Source organism: Pristis pectinata, chromosome 2 (assembly GCF_009764475.1).
Source record: "Pristis pectinata isolate sPriPec2 chromosome 2, sPriPec2.1.pri, whole genome shotgun sequence".
Taxonomy (NCBI): domain Eukaryota; kingdom Metazoa; phylum Chordata; class Chondrichthyes; order Rhinopristiformes; family Pristidae; genus Pristis; species Pristis pectinata.
Window position 1 is genome coordinate 115,372,095 of NC_067406.1, and position 14,272 is coordinate 115,386,366.

At 41.8% G+C, this 14,272-nt stretch overlaps 1 protein-coding gene across 2 annotated transcripts in view; it reads left to right on the forward strand.

The window, feature by feature from the left end:
* The first annotated feature begins 2,676 nt into the window (after positions 1 to 2,676).
* Positions 2,677 to 14,272, forward strand: part of gtf2e2 (general transcription factor IIE, polypeptide 2, beta) — a 32,163-nt gene continuing 20,567 nt past the window's right edge. For both annotated transcript variants that reach the window (XM_052042291.1, XM_052042300.1), the window contains exons 1-2: positions 2,677 to 2,838; positions 12,301 to 12,462. In XM_052042291.1, the coding sequence (XP_051898251.1) occupies positions 12,303 to 12,462 (160 nt within the window). In that variant the 5' untranslated portion in view covers positions 2,677 to 2,838; positions 12,301 to 12,302. The remainder of the gene's footprint in view (positions 2,839 to 12,300; positions 12,463 to 14,272) is intronic.

Genomic DNA, 14,272 nt, shown 5'->3' on the forward strand with positions numbered 1-14,272 from the left:
AGATATTGATTGTAATACCTGTGGTAATCAATATTTTGATGGCAGTCATAATTTAAAGACTTTCTACTTCATGGTTGAGATTTCTGTGTAGTTTAACAATGAACTGGATTTTTTTTTACTATAATTGCTTTGGTGTCACGTCCAGCCCCTACACTCTGAGGGTACCTGCCAGTATTTCAGCTCGACAGCTGAGAGGTCTTGAGTGTCAGAAAGGAGGAGGAAAGAACAATATGAGTATGCTGAGGGGAGGAGATCTGTTAGACGGCCATTGTTAAGTCATCTCTCTCCTGCAGTCCAGGAGAGATTGAATAATGATGGTGGAACAAGAGCTGTGAAGCGGAGGGGAAATAATTAGCTGAATATTATCTTCCATGGTCTCCAATCTGCTGCTGGCAATGATCTGTGATTGCTGGTATGTCCCTCTCCAGACAATCTGGCCTGTGGGTGTGGTTGGGCCCAGTGCCATTCAAGAAGCAGTTGTGTGTCACTTTGCTGAAAAATTGAGAGCACTGGAGAAGTTTGTTATGGAATGTTGGCAAGATTGATGGAGATGGTGAATGAAAGTCAAAAAAAGCTACAGATGCTGGAAATCTGAAATAAAACAAAAATGCTGGAAAAACCTGAGTCAGGCAACGTCTGTGGAAAGAGAAATGGTCAGCATTTTGGGTCTGCAACCCTTCATCAGAACTGGGAAAGAGAAAAAAAACATTTAATTTTCAGCAAGAGAGAATGTGTTGTTAATGGCAAGGTTGTGGAATCTGCCCAATAGACCAGCATAGAAGAATATAAAAAGAAAAACTGAGGCAACATGGTTTGAAAATAGAAAATGCTGGAAAAACTCAGCAAGTCTGGTAGCATTTGTGGAAAGAAACAGTTAATGTTTCTGATGAGGGACCCTTCAGACCTAAGAAAAACAAGAGGCTAGATAGCAGCAAAGGGCCCTTAAGGGCCATGGGTGTAATAAAGGGAATTTCTCTGATCTGGTGAATTCATATGACAGGTAGGATCACATTAAGTTAATATGGCTGTTTAATTTGTTGCTACTGTGGTTCTGGCCTACTGGGACATGCCTAGCAAGCCAGACTACACAGAGATGAAAAGGAAGAATGGCAGGCAAAATTGGTTCTTTTGCAGGCAGGAAGAAAGAAGCTTGGAGAATTCAATATTGCAATGTGCACAGAGGGAAGGTGTGGTGGTGTTATAGAGTCACAGAGCAATACAGCATGGATACAGGCCCTTCAGCCCAACTAGTCCATGGCGACCACGATGCCCACCCAGCTATTCCTAATTTCCTGCGTTTGGCCCAAAGCCCTGCATGTTGTTCCTCAAGCTTGTTTTGGGTCTTCATGTGATAATGCAGGAGTCCACAGGCAGAGATCAGAGTGGGATGATGAATTAAAGTGGCAAGCAAAAGGAATCTTAGGGTTATTATTGTGGACTGGGCATAGGTGCTCCATAAAGCGCTCATCAAATCTACATTTGGTTTCTCCAATGTAGAGGAGGCCCAATTGTGAACACTGAATGCAGTACATCAGAATGGAAGAAGTGCAAGTGAATCGCTGCTGCCCCTAGAAAGACTGGTTGGGTCCCTGTCACAGCATTTTATACTCTATTTAAATAATTTTCTTTTTCTTTATTTTGAAATAGATAACCTCACACTTTCCCTTATGCTCTACCTGACATTTTGTTGCCCACTCATTTAACCTAGCTATATCCCTTTGCAGACTCTTTGTGTCCTATTCATAAATTGCTAACCCAACTCTTCGTATCAACAGCAAGTTTGGCTACAGCACACTCAGTCTCTTCATCCAAGCCATTATAACAAATTGCAATTAGTTGAGGCCCCATGACTAATTCCTGTGGTACCCCACTAGTTACTGATTTCCATCCAAAAATGGAACCTATTTATCCTCTCCATTTTCTGCCAATACAACCCCAAGGTCTCCTATCTTGTGCAGTGACTTTTTAAGTGGCATAGATGGGGTAGATAATCAGTTTTTTTCCCCCAAAGGTGGGTGTCTAAAACTACAGGACATAGGTTTAAAATGAAAAGGGGAAATAATGGAGATTCAAAGAGCATGTTTTTCACACAGAGGGTGGTGGGTATATGGAACAAGCTGCCAGAAGAGGTGGTAGAGGCTGGTCCAATCACGGTGTTTAAAAGCATTTGGACAGGTACATGGATAGGAAAGGTATAGAAGGATATTGGCCAAATGCTGTAAAATGGGATTAGCGTAAATAAGCATCTCAGTCAGTGTGGTCAAGTCGGGCCAAGAGGTCTGTGTCTGTGCTGTACGACTCTGTGATTAGGACAAGGTTTCACATTGTATTGCCCATGACCAACAGGGAGAACAGCTCTATTACTCAGGATGGAGAGCTACACAGTCCTCCCAGCGCCCATAACCGAGAGGGGGAGCTACTCCCGCTCCTCCCAGCGCCCATCACCGAGAGGGGGAGCTACTCCCGCTCCTCCCAGCGCCCATCACCGAGAGGGGGAGCTACTCCCGCTCCTCCCAGCGCCCATCACCGAGAGGGGGAGCTACTCCCGCTCCTCCCAGCGCCCATCACCGAGAGGGGGAGCTACTCCCGGTCCTCCCAGCGCCCATCACCGAGAGGGGGAGCTACTCCCGGTCCTCCCAGCACCCATAACCGACAGGTGGGGCTGTTCCTTGACCTCCCACCGTTCATGAAGACAGGAGGAGCTGCTCCCGGGAGGCGGAAGTGCGATGATTTGAGCCGTCAAGGAGCCCGGAGTGGGATTGGTTGATGTGATTGGTGATCAGAGGGTTGCCGCGGAGACGAGGTCCCGGTTGTTGGTAGCGGCGGGCCGGTGTTCAGGTACGTGTGCCGGGCCGGGGCTCCTCAGTCGCCGGGTGTTGGCGCTGCCTGTGGGTCCCGCCGTGTATCGTGAGTGGGATGGCCGCAGGCCCACGCACTGGCCGGCGGCCGTCTCTCCGGCTGGCGTCGTGTATTGTATTGGCCCCGGCAGCACAAAAAAAAACGTTATTTCATTTATATGGTATTAAATCGGAGAGGGACGAAACGATCAGCTTTTGGAGGAAGTAGGAAGCAGGGACCCGGACAGACTGGGTGGTACATGGGGCGAGGGGTCGGGAGGATGGATAATGTGGCATCCCTCTTCAGCACACGGTCAGTCCGGGGAGAAACGTGAGGAAAGAATGCAGGCAACCTTTTTACGCAAACTTCTGTAACTAATATTACTTTATTACTGTACTGGTTTCACTAGCTAATGTGTCACCTCATTTTCATGACAAATAGATGTTAGGATCAACAACAGCAATAATTGTTTCAAAAAATTCATGCCCTCCGAGCTGTTGAAATCCATGTAAGAGAATTAACTTTCCTGCTTCACTTTTATCACTTTAATTTCCCTGTTCTTTCTTTCTTGGTTTATATTTTATTTGGACAATTATTTAGAAATGTTGTGAGATGTAGGACCACCAAAATAGCTTTGTTCCTTCTGATTGGACCCTCTTTTGAGTTTATAAATTATCTCTCTTTCGTACAAGTTTAAGATGCTTTTGATAATATTGATTCAGAGCATTGTCAAATCCTTTACCTCTGTCTGAGACTGCAGATGGGGTTTCTGTTTACTGTCTCATCCAAAAATGGCAGTAGTATTGGTATTGATTTATTATTGTCACTTGTACTGAGGTACAGTGAAAAATTTGTCTTGCATACTGTTCGTACAGATCAATTCATTTCACATTGCATTGAGGTAGTACAGGGTAACAACAATTACAGAATACAGAGTAACGTGTCACAGCTACAGGGAAGTGCATTGCAGGTAGACAATAAGGTGCAAGGTCAAACAAGGTAGATTGTGAGATCAAGAGTCCATCTCATCGTATAAGGGAACTGTTCAATAGCTGTAATAGAGGAGCGTTGCACAGCCTAAATTTTTACACTTAAAGCTTGGTACCCACTTGAACCCACAATCTTCTACTCTGGAGACAAGAGGATTTGGATATGGGAAAATGGTTCGTTGACAAATGTGTAGAATTTGTAATGGATGCACCTTGAGTTAGAAGGGAGCAGCTTTGGGATTTCTGCATGTGGTGGGGGGGGGGGGGGGTCATAGTTTTTGATATCTTTAATAGTTTTCAAATGTTTCTGGGTTTTTTTTGAATACCATGTATAATCAAAGTTTTTGATAGCCAGCTAAACCTGGCACCCTTCTCCCCTTCCTCCTGTCTGGCACTCTCTTCCCTCTCATCCTGCTCTGTACACGTGCACTCCTGCCTCTGGGTAGGATCTGGAGAGAAGTGTCTGTGGAGCTTGGGACTACAGTATAAATGGTCTCCCACAGTCATTTGATCCAGGACTACAACTCGATCTTTGTAAATTGCAGCCAAAGAGAGATGAGGTAGTGACAATCTGACTAATATTAATTACAGTAAAACTCCATTAATCTGGCGTTCTTGGGACTTTAGTGCTGTAACTGGCAGATTTTCCAGACTATTGGATGCTTTTCTATCTATACTCTGCACCTTTAATTCACTCTTATTAGATGTTATACAGTACAGTAACATAAAATTTCCAGTGTACCCAGTAACACTCAAGGGAGCTCAGGAAGCAGAAACAGGTGAGTTTCAAGGGAATGTGGGAACTGGGGCCCCACTATGTTAGAGGGAGCCCTGGAATCAGCACCTGATGAGGCAGATGCTGAATCATTGGGATTTCCGTACAACTGGATTGCAGATTATTGGAGTTTTACTTTTAGATCTTTTCAGATAATGCTTTATGAAAAGGAAATGCACCTAAAAGAAGTGTCAAGGAATTGATATTCCTGCTAAAAAGTACTCTAGCAACAGCAGAAAATTGGCATAATGACTTTTTATTAGACAAGTTTATTTAGATTTTAAAATATATTAATGTGTGATTTGCTTGGCTGGGTAGGTTAAGCAAGTATATCATCTTACCAAATAAGAAGATCCCTGGTTAATTCAAAATTTTAGGATGGGAGGAAGCAACCAGGATTGCTCCACCAGTACACTGCACCTCAGTGTTAGCACTGTCTCCCCATCCTACCTTACGTACACTTTTCATTAACACCAGGCAACAGACCCCACACACGATTGCCTGTAACTCATTGATTCCCCTAACTTGCATCACATGCACCTATACTCTTTTTTTAAATCACCTTTCACTGTCTTAGAGAGTCATTGAGGTGTACAGCACGGAAATCGGCCCTTTGGCTACCATATCCATGCCAGTTCTGTTGCTGAGGTTGGGTTCGGATTCCCAGGGCACCAATGTTCAATACAAGAGGGCATGGCTTTAAGGAAGTTCAAGGGAGACGTCAGAGGGAGGTTTTTCACCCAGAGAGTGGTTGGTGCATGGAATGCACTGCCTGGGGTGGTGGTGGAGGCTGATACGTTGGTCAAGTTCAAGAGATTGTTAGATAAGCTTAGGGAGGAACTTAAGACAGAGGTATATGTGGGAGGAAGGGGTTAGATAGTCTTAGGAGTGGTTTGAAGGTCGGCACAACATGATGGGCCGAAGGGCCTGTATTGTGCTGTATTGTACTATGGTTCTATGGTAACCTTTTTGCCCATTTACACTAATCCCATTTGCCAGCATCAGGCTCGTGTCCTTCTATTGCCTTGCCTATTTAAGTGCCTGAATAAATGTTTCTTAAACGTAGTGATTGTATCTGACTCCACCACTTCCTCTGGTGGTGAATTCCAGTTATCAAACACTCTCTGTCTTTTAAAGAAAAATCCCCTGAGATCCCCTTTAAAACTCCTTTCTCTCACCTTAAACCTATGCCCTTTTGTTTTTAATACCCTTACCATGGGAGAAATATTCTGACAATATACCCTATCTCTGCCTCTTAGTTTTATATATCTCTATCAGGCCACCCCTCATCCTCTTTCACCCCAGGGAAGCAACCCAGTCTATTCAATCTCTCCACGTAATTAAAGTCCTTCAATCCAGGCAACATCCTGGTGAACCTCCACTGCACTCTCTCCAGCACAACCACATCCCTCCTATAGTGTGGCAACCAGAACTGCACACAATACTCCAGAACCAGTGGTTTATAAAGTTGCAACATAATTTCCCAACTTTTATATTCTATACCCTGATCAATGAAGGCAAGCATGCCAAATGCCTTCTTCATCACCCTATCCACCTGTGTTACCACTTTCAGGGAGCTACAGTCTTGAGCCTCAAGGTCCCTCTGTGTGTCAATGTTTCTTAGTTTACTTGTCACAATTAAATTCCATCTGCCAATGCTCTGCCCAACTTCCCATCTCATATGTATACTGCTATAGCAATAGACAACCTTCCTCTCTATCCACAACGTCACCAACGATGGTGTCATCTGCAGACTTACTAATCATATCTCCTACATTCACATGCAAGTCATTAATATATATCACAAACAACAAGGGCCCCAGCACTGATCCCTTCGGTACACTAAAGGTCACAGTCTTCCCCACTTCCCTTTGCCTCCAATCACCAAGCCCATGTGCTTTAACCTTCTGGACCAGCCTTGCATGTGGGACTTTGCCAAATGCCTTACTAAAGTGCATATAGACCTTGTCTACTGTCCTGCCTTCATCAATCTTCTTGGTTCCCTCCTCAAAAACCCAAATCAAATTAGTGAGGCAGGCTTGCCCCTGCAAAAAGCCATGCTAACTATCCCTGATCAGCTCCTGCCTTTCCAAATGTACATAAATCCTATCCCTTGGAATTTTTCTCCAGTAATTTCCCAACCATTGATGTAAAGCTCACTGACCTTAGTTACCTGGCTTTTCTCTGCTGCCCTTCTTAAATAAAGAAACAACATTACCTATCCTCCAGTCTTCTGGCACCTCACCTGTGGCTAATGAAGATGCAAAAATCTCTGTCGTGGCCTAGCTATCTCTTCCCTTGGTTTGCACAGAACATGGGATAGATCTCATTAAGCCCTATGCATCCCTTAACATCTAACACCACCTCCTCCTTAATACTGACCTGCTCCAGATTATCCAAGTAAACCTCCCTGAACGTACCATCTTCCATGTCTTCCTTCTTGGTAAATCGAGATAAGGAGGCGGCACAGTAGTGTAGCGGTTAGCGTAAAGCTATTACAGCGCCAGCAACCTGGGTTCAATTCCCTCCGCTGTCTGTAAGGAGTTCGTATGTTCTCCCCGTGTCTTCATGGGTTTCCTCCAGGTCCTCTGGTTTTCTCCCACATTCCAAAGACGTGCAGGTTAGGAGCTGTGGGCATGCTATGTTGGTGCTGGAAGAGTGGCGACACTTGCGGGCTGCCTCTGGTACATTCTCAGTAATGCAAAAAGATGCATTTCACTGCGTGTTTCGATGTACATGTGACTAATAAATAAATATCTTATCTTCATATATGACCTCACCCACATCACCTGTTTCCACACACACACAGTGGCATACAAAAGTTTGGGCACCCCTGGTCAAACTTTCTGTTACTGTGAATAGTTAAGTGAGTAGAAGATGAACTGATCTCCAAAAGTCATAAAGTTAAAGATGAAACATTCTTTTCAACATTTTAAGCAAGATTAGTGTAATATTTTTGTTTTGTACAATTTTAGAGTGAAAAAAGGAAAGGAGCACCATGCAAAAGTTTGGGCACCCCAGGAGATTTGAGCTCTCAGATAACTTTTGCCAAGGTCTCAGACCTTCATTAGCTTGCCAGAACGATGGCTTGTTCACAGTCATCATTAGGAAAGGCCAGGTGATGCAAATTTCAAAGCTTTATGAATACCCTGACTCCTCAAACCTTGTCCCAACAATCAGCAGCCATGGGCTCCTCTAAGCAGCTGCCTAGCACTCTGAAAATTAAAATAAATGATGCCCACAAAGCAGGAGAAGGCTATAAGAAGATAGCAAGGCGTTTTCGGGTAGCTGTTTCCTCAGTTCGTAATGTAATTAAGAAATCGCAGTTAACAGGAACGGTGGAGGTCAAGTTGAGGTCTGGAAGACCAAGAAAATTTGCCGAGAGAACTGCTCATAGGATTGCTAGAGAGGCAAATCAAAACCCCCGTTTGACTGCAAAAGACCTTCAGGAAGATTTAGCAGACTCTGGAGTGGTGGTGCACTGTTCTACTGTGCAGCGACACCTGCACAAATATGACCTTCATGGAAGAGTCATCAGAAGAAAACCTTTCCTGCGTCCTCACCACAAAATTCAGCGTCAGAATTCTGCAAAGCAACACCCAAACAAGCCTGATGCATTTTGGAAACAAGTCCTGTGGACTGATGAAGTTAAAATAGAACTTTTTGGCTGCAATGAGCAAAGGTATGTTTGGAGAAAAAAGGGTGCAGAATTTCATGAAAAGAACACCTCTCCAACTGCTCCAATAGCAGGGGGGTGGATGGATCATGCTTTGGGCTTGTATTGCAGCCAGTGGCACAGGGAACATTTCAGTGGTAGAGGAAAGAATGAATTCTATTAAATACCAGCAAATTCTGGAAGCAAACATCACACCATCTGTTAAAAAAGCTGAAGGTGAAAAGAGGATGGTTTCTACAACAGGATAACGATCCTAAACACACCTCGAAATCCACAATGGATTACAGAGGCACAAGCTGAAGGTTTTGCCAAGGCCCTCACAGTCCCCCGACCTAAACATCATCGAAAATCTGTGGATAGACTTCAAAAGAGCAGTGCATGCAAGACAGCCCAAGAATCTCACAGAACTAGAAGCCTCTTGCAAGGAAGAATGGGTGAAAATTGCCCAAACAAGAATTGAAAGACTCTTAGCTGGCTACAGAAAGCGTTTACAAGCTGTGATGCTTGCCAAAGGGGGTGTTACTAAGTACCGACCATGCAGGGTGCCCAAACTTTTGCTTCGGGCCCTCTTCCTTTTTTGTTGTTTTGAAACTGTAAAAGATGGAAATAAAAAGGTAATCTTGCTTAAAATATTAAAGAAATGTGTCATCTTTAACTTTATGCCTTTTTGGAAATCAGGTCACCTTTTACTCGCTTAGCTATTCACAGTAACAGAAATTTTGACCAGGGGTGCCCAAACTTTTGCATGCTACTGTATTACCCATTTTGTCCCTAAGGGGACCTACTCCTTTCCCTGACTGTCCTCTTGCTCCTGATACACATAGGATGTGTTGGGGTATTCCTTAATCTTACTTGCTGAAGATATTTCAAGGCCCCTTTTTGCCTTCCTAATTTCTTTCTTTAATTTCTCTCCACACTATATTCCTCAAGAGACTCCTTCCATCCCAGTTGCTGATATCTGCCATTTTTTTTCCTGATCAATCCTTCAGTATCCTCTGACTTTCAATGTTCCCTAATCTTGGCATCTTTGGAACATGCTGGCCCTGGACTATCACTAACTCTCTTTTGAAAGACTTCCACTTTGTCAGTTGTCACTTGACCTACAAGCATCTGCTCCCAATCTACTACCACCAGGTCCTTTCTCCCTCTACTCAAATCAGCCTCCCTCACCTTCCCCTCCACCCCCGTGCCCCCCCCCCCCACCCCAAGTCAAGCTCTTAACTTGAGGATTAATTTTATCCCTTTCCATAATGACCTTGAAACTTTCAGAAATATGGTCACTGTTCCCAAAGTGTTCTCGCACTGACACTTCTCCACCTGCCCAGTTTCATTTTCTAAGATCGGTTCGAGTCCTGCCCTGTCTGTAGCAGGCTGTCTATATATTGTCTCAAAAAAACTTTTTTGGATGCACTTAACAAATTCCGCCCCTTCTAAGCGCCTTGAACTAAGACACTGACTGGCACGATCTCTTTAAAATTTTCATTTTATGGCCATGAGCTTCCAATGAATAAAAACAAAATGTTAGAAATAATTATAGGACTTGATGGGTATGTAATTAATGGCAAAATAGTGGATGAAATAAGAAAAGTTTGAGCAGATTAGAGAGTGCAAATGGGAACTCATGAAGAATAAGTCACACCCAACAATACAATTGAACGGTTTGAGAAAATTATCAAAGTAGGAGACGGTAGTGATTTGAACTTGGTTTGTTTGAACTCCTAGAAGGCAGTCAATAATATTTTGTGTGAAACTGTTAGCTAATATTAAAATGAAGGTGAATCATTGGCCTTTTTGAGAGAATAATTACTCAGCGTTATAGGCAGCATCTGTGAGGAGAGAAGTAGAGTTAATATTTCAGATCAATAGCCTATAATCTGAATCAGCAAAGTGACAAGAGTGTTTTAAGTTGCAGACAGGAGGATGTATGGAGAGAATAAAGAGAATGTCTGTGACTGGGTAGATTGTCTAGGTGACACATTTGCTTTTATTGCCATCTTTTTATATTTCAAAATTAAACTTTATTCATAACAGAAAAATACACAAAAGAAGAAACAGTGTAAAACTTTTATATTCGTGGTCAATACATTCAGTAGTGTTAAGTCATTTTTTAAAACCATAGCACCATGCCACTTATGTAGCCCCCTGAGACTGATACACCATTTCAACATTTAAGGGGCTTCTCTATCCAACTTGCTGATCTGCCTGGGGGAGTGCAATTAGAGGGAGATGCATTTGGGGATTTAGAGGGGGAAAAAAGCTATAGAGTGAGTATGATTGATTTATTGAATAGGCAAAATTGTGGCAGACAGATATCAATGCATTAGTGTAAGTTCACTTGTTCTGTGTTGAAAGAGAATAGTTCATGAACCCACTAGAAGACTAGAATAACTGGGTTCTGCACCATAGTTTGTTAATTTAGAGACTTCTGGAAGTGATATCGGTTCAACAGTATATTTTTTAATCTTTTCAAGCAATTTTTAACATTTCTTATGGATTGTTAATTTAGATTTTGTCGAAAAGTGTTTCAAGGTTTACTTTTTTAAAAACATTAAAGATATTTATTTTTAAGTAAAGGTTTGAGAAGGTTTTTGAATGTTATTCCAGTCCTCTAGATACAATAGCCACGTAAGTAGCTGTTTACTAAAATTAAAATTGAAGACAAATTTTTTACCCATTTAGAATAATTAGATACTCGGCAGTCAGGCACACTTAGGAAAGGCCAACAAATTATTCATTTTTTAATTACTTTATTCTGCTATAATTTAGTGATCCTTCCAAGTTGTGCCTTAGATTCACCAGGAAGTTCCAGTGCAAGAGATTACATGCACACAGTCAGATCTTCCATATTTCAGTGCTTCTATTCCTGGCCTGGAATATGTGAGTTGATTGTTTTTCTTTCAGTTTGTTCATTCACTGGATTTGGACTTCGCTGGCAATGTTAGCACTTGTCTATCCCTGATTTCCCCTCATCTGAGGAGGTGTTAAAAGTCAACCACATTGGGTCAGGAGTCACATAAATCAGAATGGAGAAGGACGGTAGATTTCCTTTACAGAAGGTTGTTAGATTTTTGAATGCTTAAAGAAATTGATAGCATAGAAAGAGAGAAGCATTTTCTGCTAATGGGGAGGTTTTGAATAAGATAAGCCATACCATTGACATGACATGCTGTAAAATCTCTTCCACAGAAAGCTTTGGATGATGTACTGTAGTGGGATTTGGAGGGGCTGGGGGTTAGAGTTTATCAGGGTGGGACAGGGGATTGATAGGTGTGTTTGAGCCGGAAGCATGGCGACACTTGTGGGCTGCCCCCAGAACACTCTGCGCAAAAAGATGTATTTCACTGTGTGATTTGATGTACATGTGACTAATACAGAAATCTTATCTTGTTCTGTTTCGGCAGATTTTTATAAATATCCATGGTTTCAAATTAGTTAAGGTTTTATTGCTTTTCCATTCATCTGGACTTGAATAACTGTTTCTTGTAAATATTGTTGTATATCTGTTTTTTGTTGAGAGTTTATTTCTGGGAATATATTTGTTCGTTGAGACATGAAGGGGTACTTTAAATTCAGTACTTGTAAAGTAACAACAATGCTGCTAGTCCTTAACTCGGAACAAACTAAAGTAAAATCTTGTAGTTATGGAATGTGAGTATTTTCCTTCTTTGTCTTTTTCTTTTGCCAGTTTCTTTCGTTGTGTTACAAGCATTCTGGTCATCTGGTGCCTTGCCTAAGACACCATTATTCATGTGATAACCTTGGTTCCGAGAAAGCTGCTGAAACTGTGTGGGGCATTTTTTGAGATTTTCAGCAGAAGTTTGGCTAAAGGTCAAGTGTGTTTGCGGTGACCATTGAGATCCCTTAATTGAACAAAGTGGGAACCTGACCTATTTGGACCCATTTGCTGCTACAATATAGTCTTGCATCAGCAATCTTTGCATGTTTTCTTTGAATTGCAATGTTTTGATTTCACATTTTTGTAAAAGGCTATTAAAAATCACATTTAATTCTTGCTGTTGTAGAAATGGATCCAGCATTATTGAAAGAAAGGGAGCTGTTCAAGAAGCGTGCCCTTTCCACTCCTGCCGTTGAGAAACGTAAAGTGCCCAGCTCTTCAGGTTCCTCTAGTTCCAAAAAGAAGAAACCAAAGCCAGATCAGGGAGGTGCCTCAAAACCAAATTCAGGTAATCTGCTGCATGTACTAAATGATCCTTCCTCAAGTGATGTTCCAACCTGCAGCTTGGGGAAAATGCTGGGAGGATTCCTTTTGGCAAGGCCTTAAGAATTTTGTGGGTCTGAAGTTGCAAAGGAGTCACCACACAGAGTGCTGTGCATGAAATAAAATAATTCTGACAGTCGGCTAAGTCGTGCCTCCAGTCTTGGCCCAAACATTCAAAAACCTTCTAAAATCTTTATTTAAAAATAAATATCCTTAGTGTTTTAACAAAAAGTAAACCTTGAAACACTTTTCAGCAAAATCTAAGTTAACAATCCATAAGAAATGTTAACAATTGCTTGAGAAGATTAAAGAGTATATTGTTAAACTGATATCACTTCTGGAAGTCTTTAAATTAACATTTTACTGACTCTCCCACAGTGATTCCCTTCGATTAAATATAGTTTTAAGTAAGTTCTCTGTCCCTCTAATGACCTCTCACAGGTTTTCTATGCTACGCATTTAGCAAAAAATTATTATTCCTTTTTAGAACTCTGTGTTGAGGGCAGCCTTCAGGTTAGTGTTAGATCGCTGACAGCAACTTTTGAATTTCCAAGTTGGAACACATGCTGAAATCTCAGAGCTGCTATCAACATGGCTGGGAAGTGAAGCAAACACTGGTGATTGTACTGACATCACTCTGCAGGATTCAGGGTGATATCCCTTGTGTATATTCATTTGAAAATTAAGTATCTCTCAGAAGTCCTAGGTTGTACTGTGATCCTCAGATCTATGAACTGAAAAGAAACAATTTGAATGTGTGCAATGTGTGTAATTTTTCACCATGTGCTAATATTTGCTTAATATGGGTTCTAAGAAGAAATTGAGAAGGTCATTTGAGCTGGTTCTAATAAAAGCATCTGCAAGATGAACTACTTTGGAGTGATACCTCATCCAAAGTCCTCCTTTAAAGGTGAATTGGAGGAAGATGATATTGGTGTTAAACATTTACCAGCATATTTTATCAGTTCTGAAATATAGTCAAACAAGTTTAAGGCATAGACCCTTTATATCTGGATTGCATAGTTGTACATTCTAGGCCTTTGGATGAATTTTGAAATGTGTTTTTTGGATAATTATGGAGGAAGAATGGTGAAATTCTTTCCAGGATGGACACAGTATTCTTAACATGGAGGGACTGTCCACACTTAAAAAAAAATCCTGTCCAGACTCAATATTTTTATCTTCCTTGTGGAAAGAAAATAGCAAGATTATGCTTGGAGCATAGGTGCCCTTATTTGCTACTATCACTGGCAATAATTTTGTAAATTTGCTTCAATTATTTCATTCAGCAGTGTTGGAACTTGCTGTTCAATAAGTGTTGACTTTATAAGTAATACATTTACATGCATTTTTGTTTTGGAAGATCTAATAAGGGTAGGACATGCACCATGAACGGTAAGGCCCCGGGAGTATTGAGAAACAGAGGGACCTTGGTGTACCAGTCCAGAGATTCTTAAAGGTGGCTGCACAAGTAGATAAGGTGGTGAAGAAGTATATGGGATGCTGTGTTATAGGATGTAAAAGCATTGCAGTTATGGTACAACTTTATAAAACCTTGGTTAGACCACAGCTGGAGTATTGGATGCAATTCTGGGCGCTACACTCTAGGAAGGACATGAAAGTACTGGAGAGTATGCAGAGGATATTTACTAGGAGGTGGGTGAAACCATATAAGGGTATATAGGATTATGGGGGGCATAGATAATGTGGATAGTGAGAAACTTCTTCTCCTAATGGTTATGCCCAAAACCAGAGGGTATAGACTTAAGGTGAGG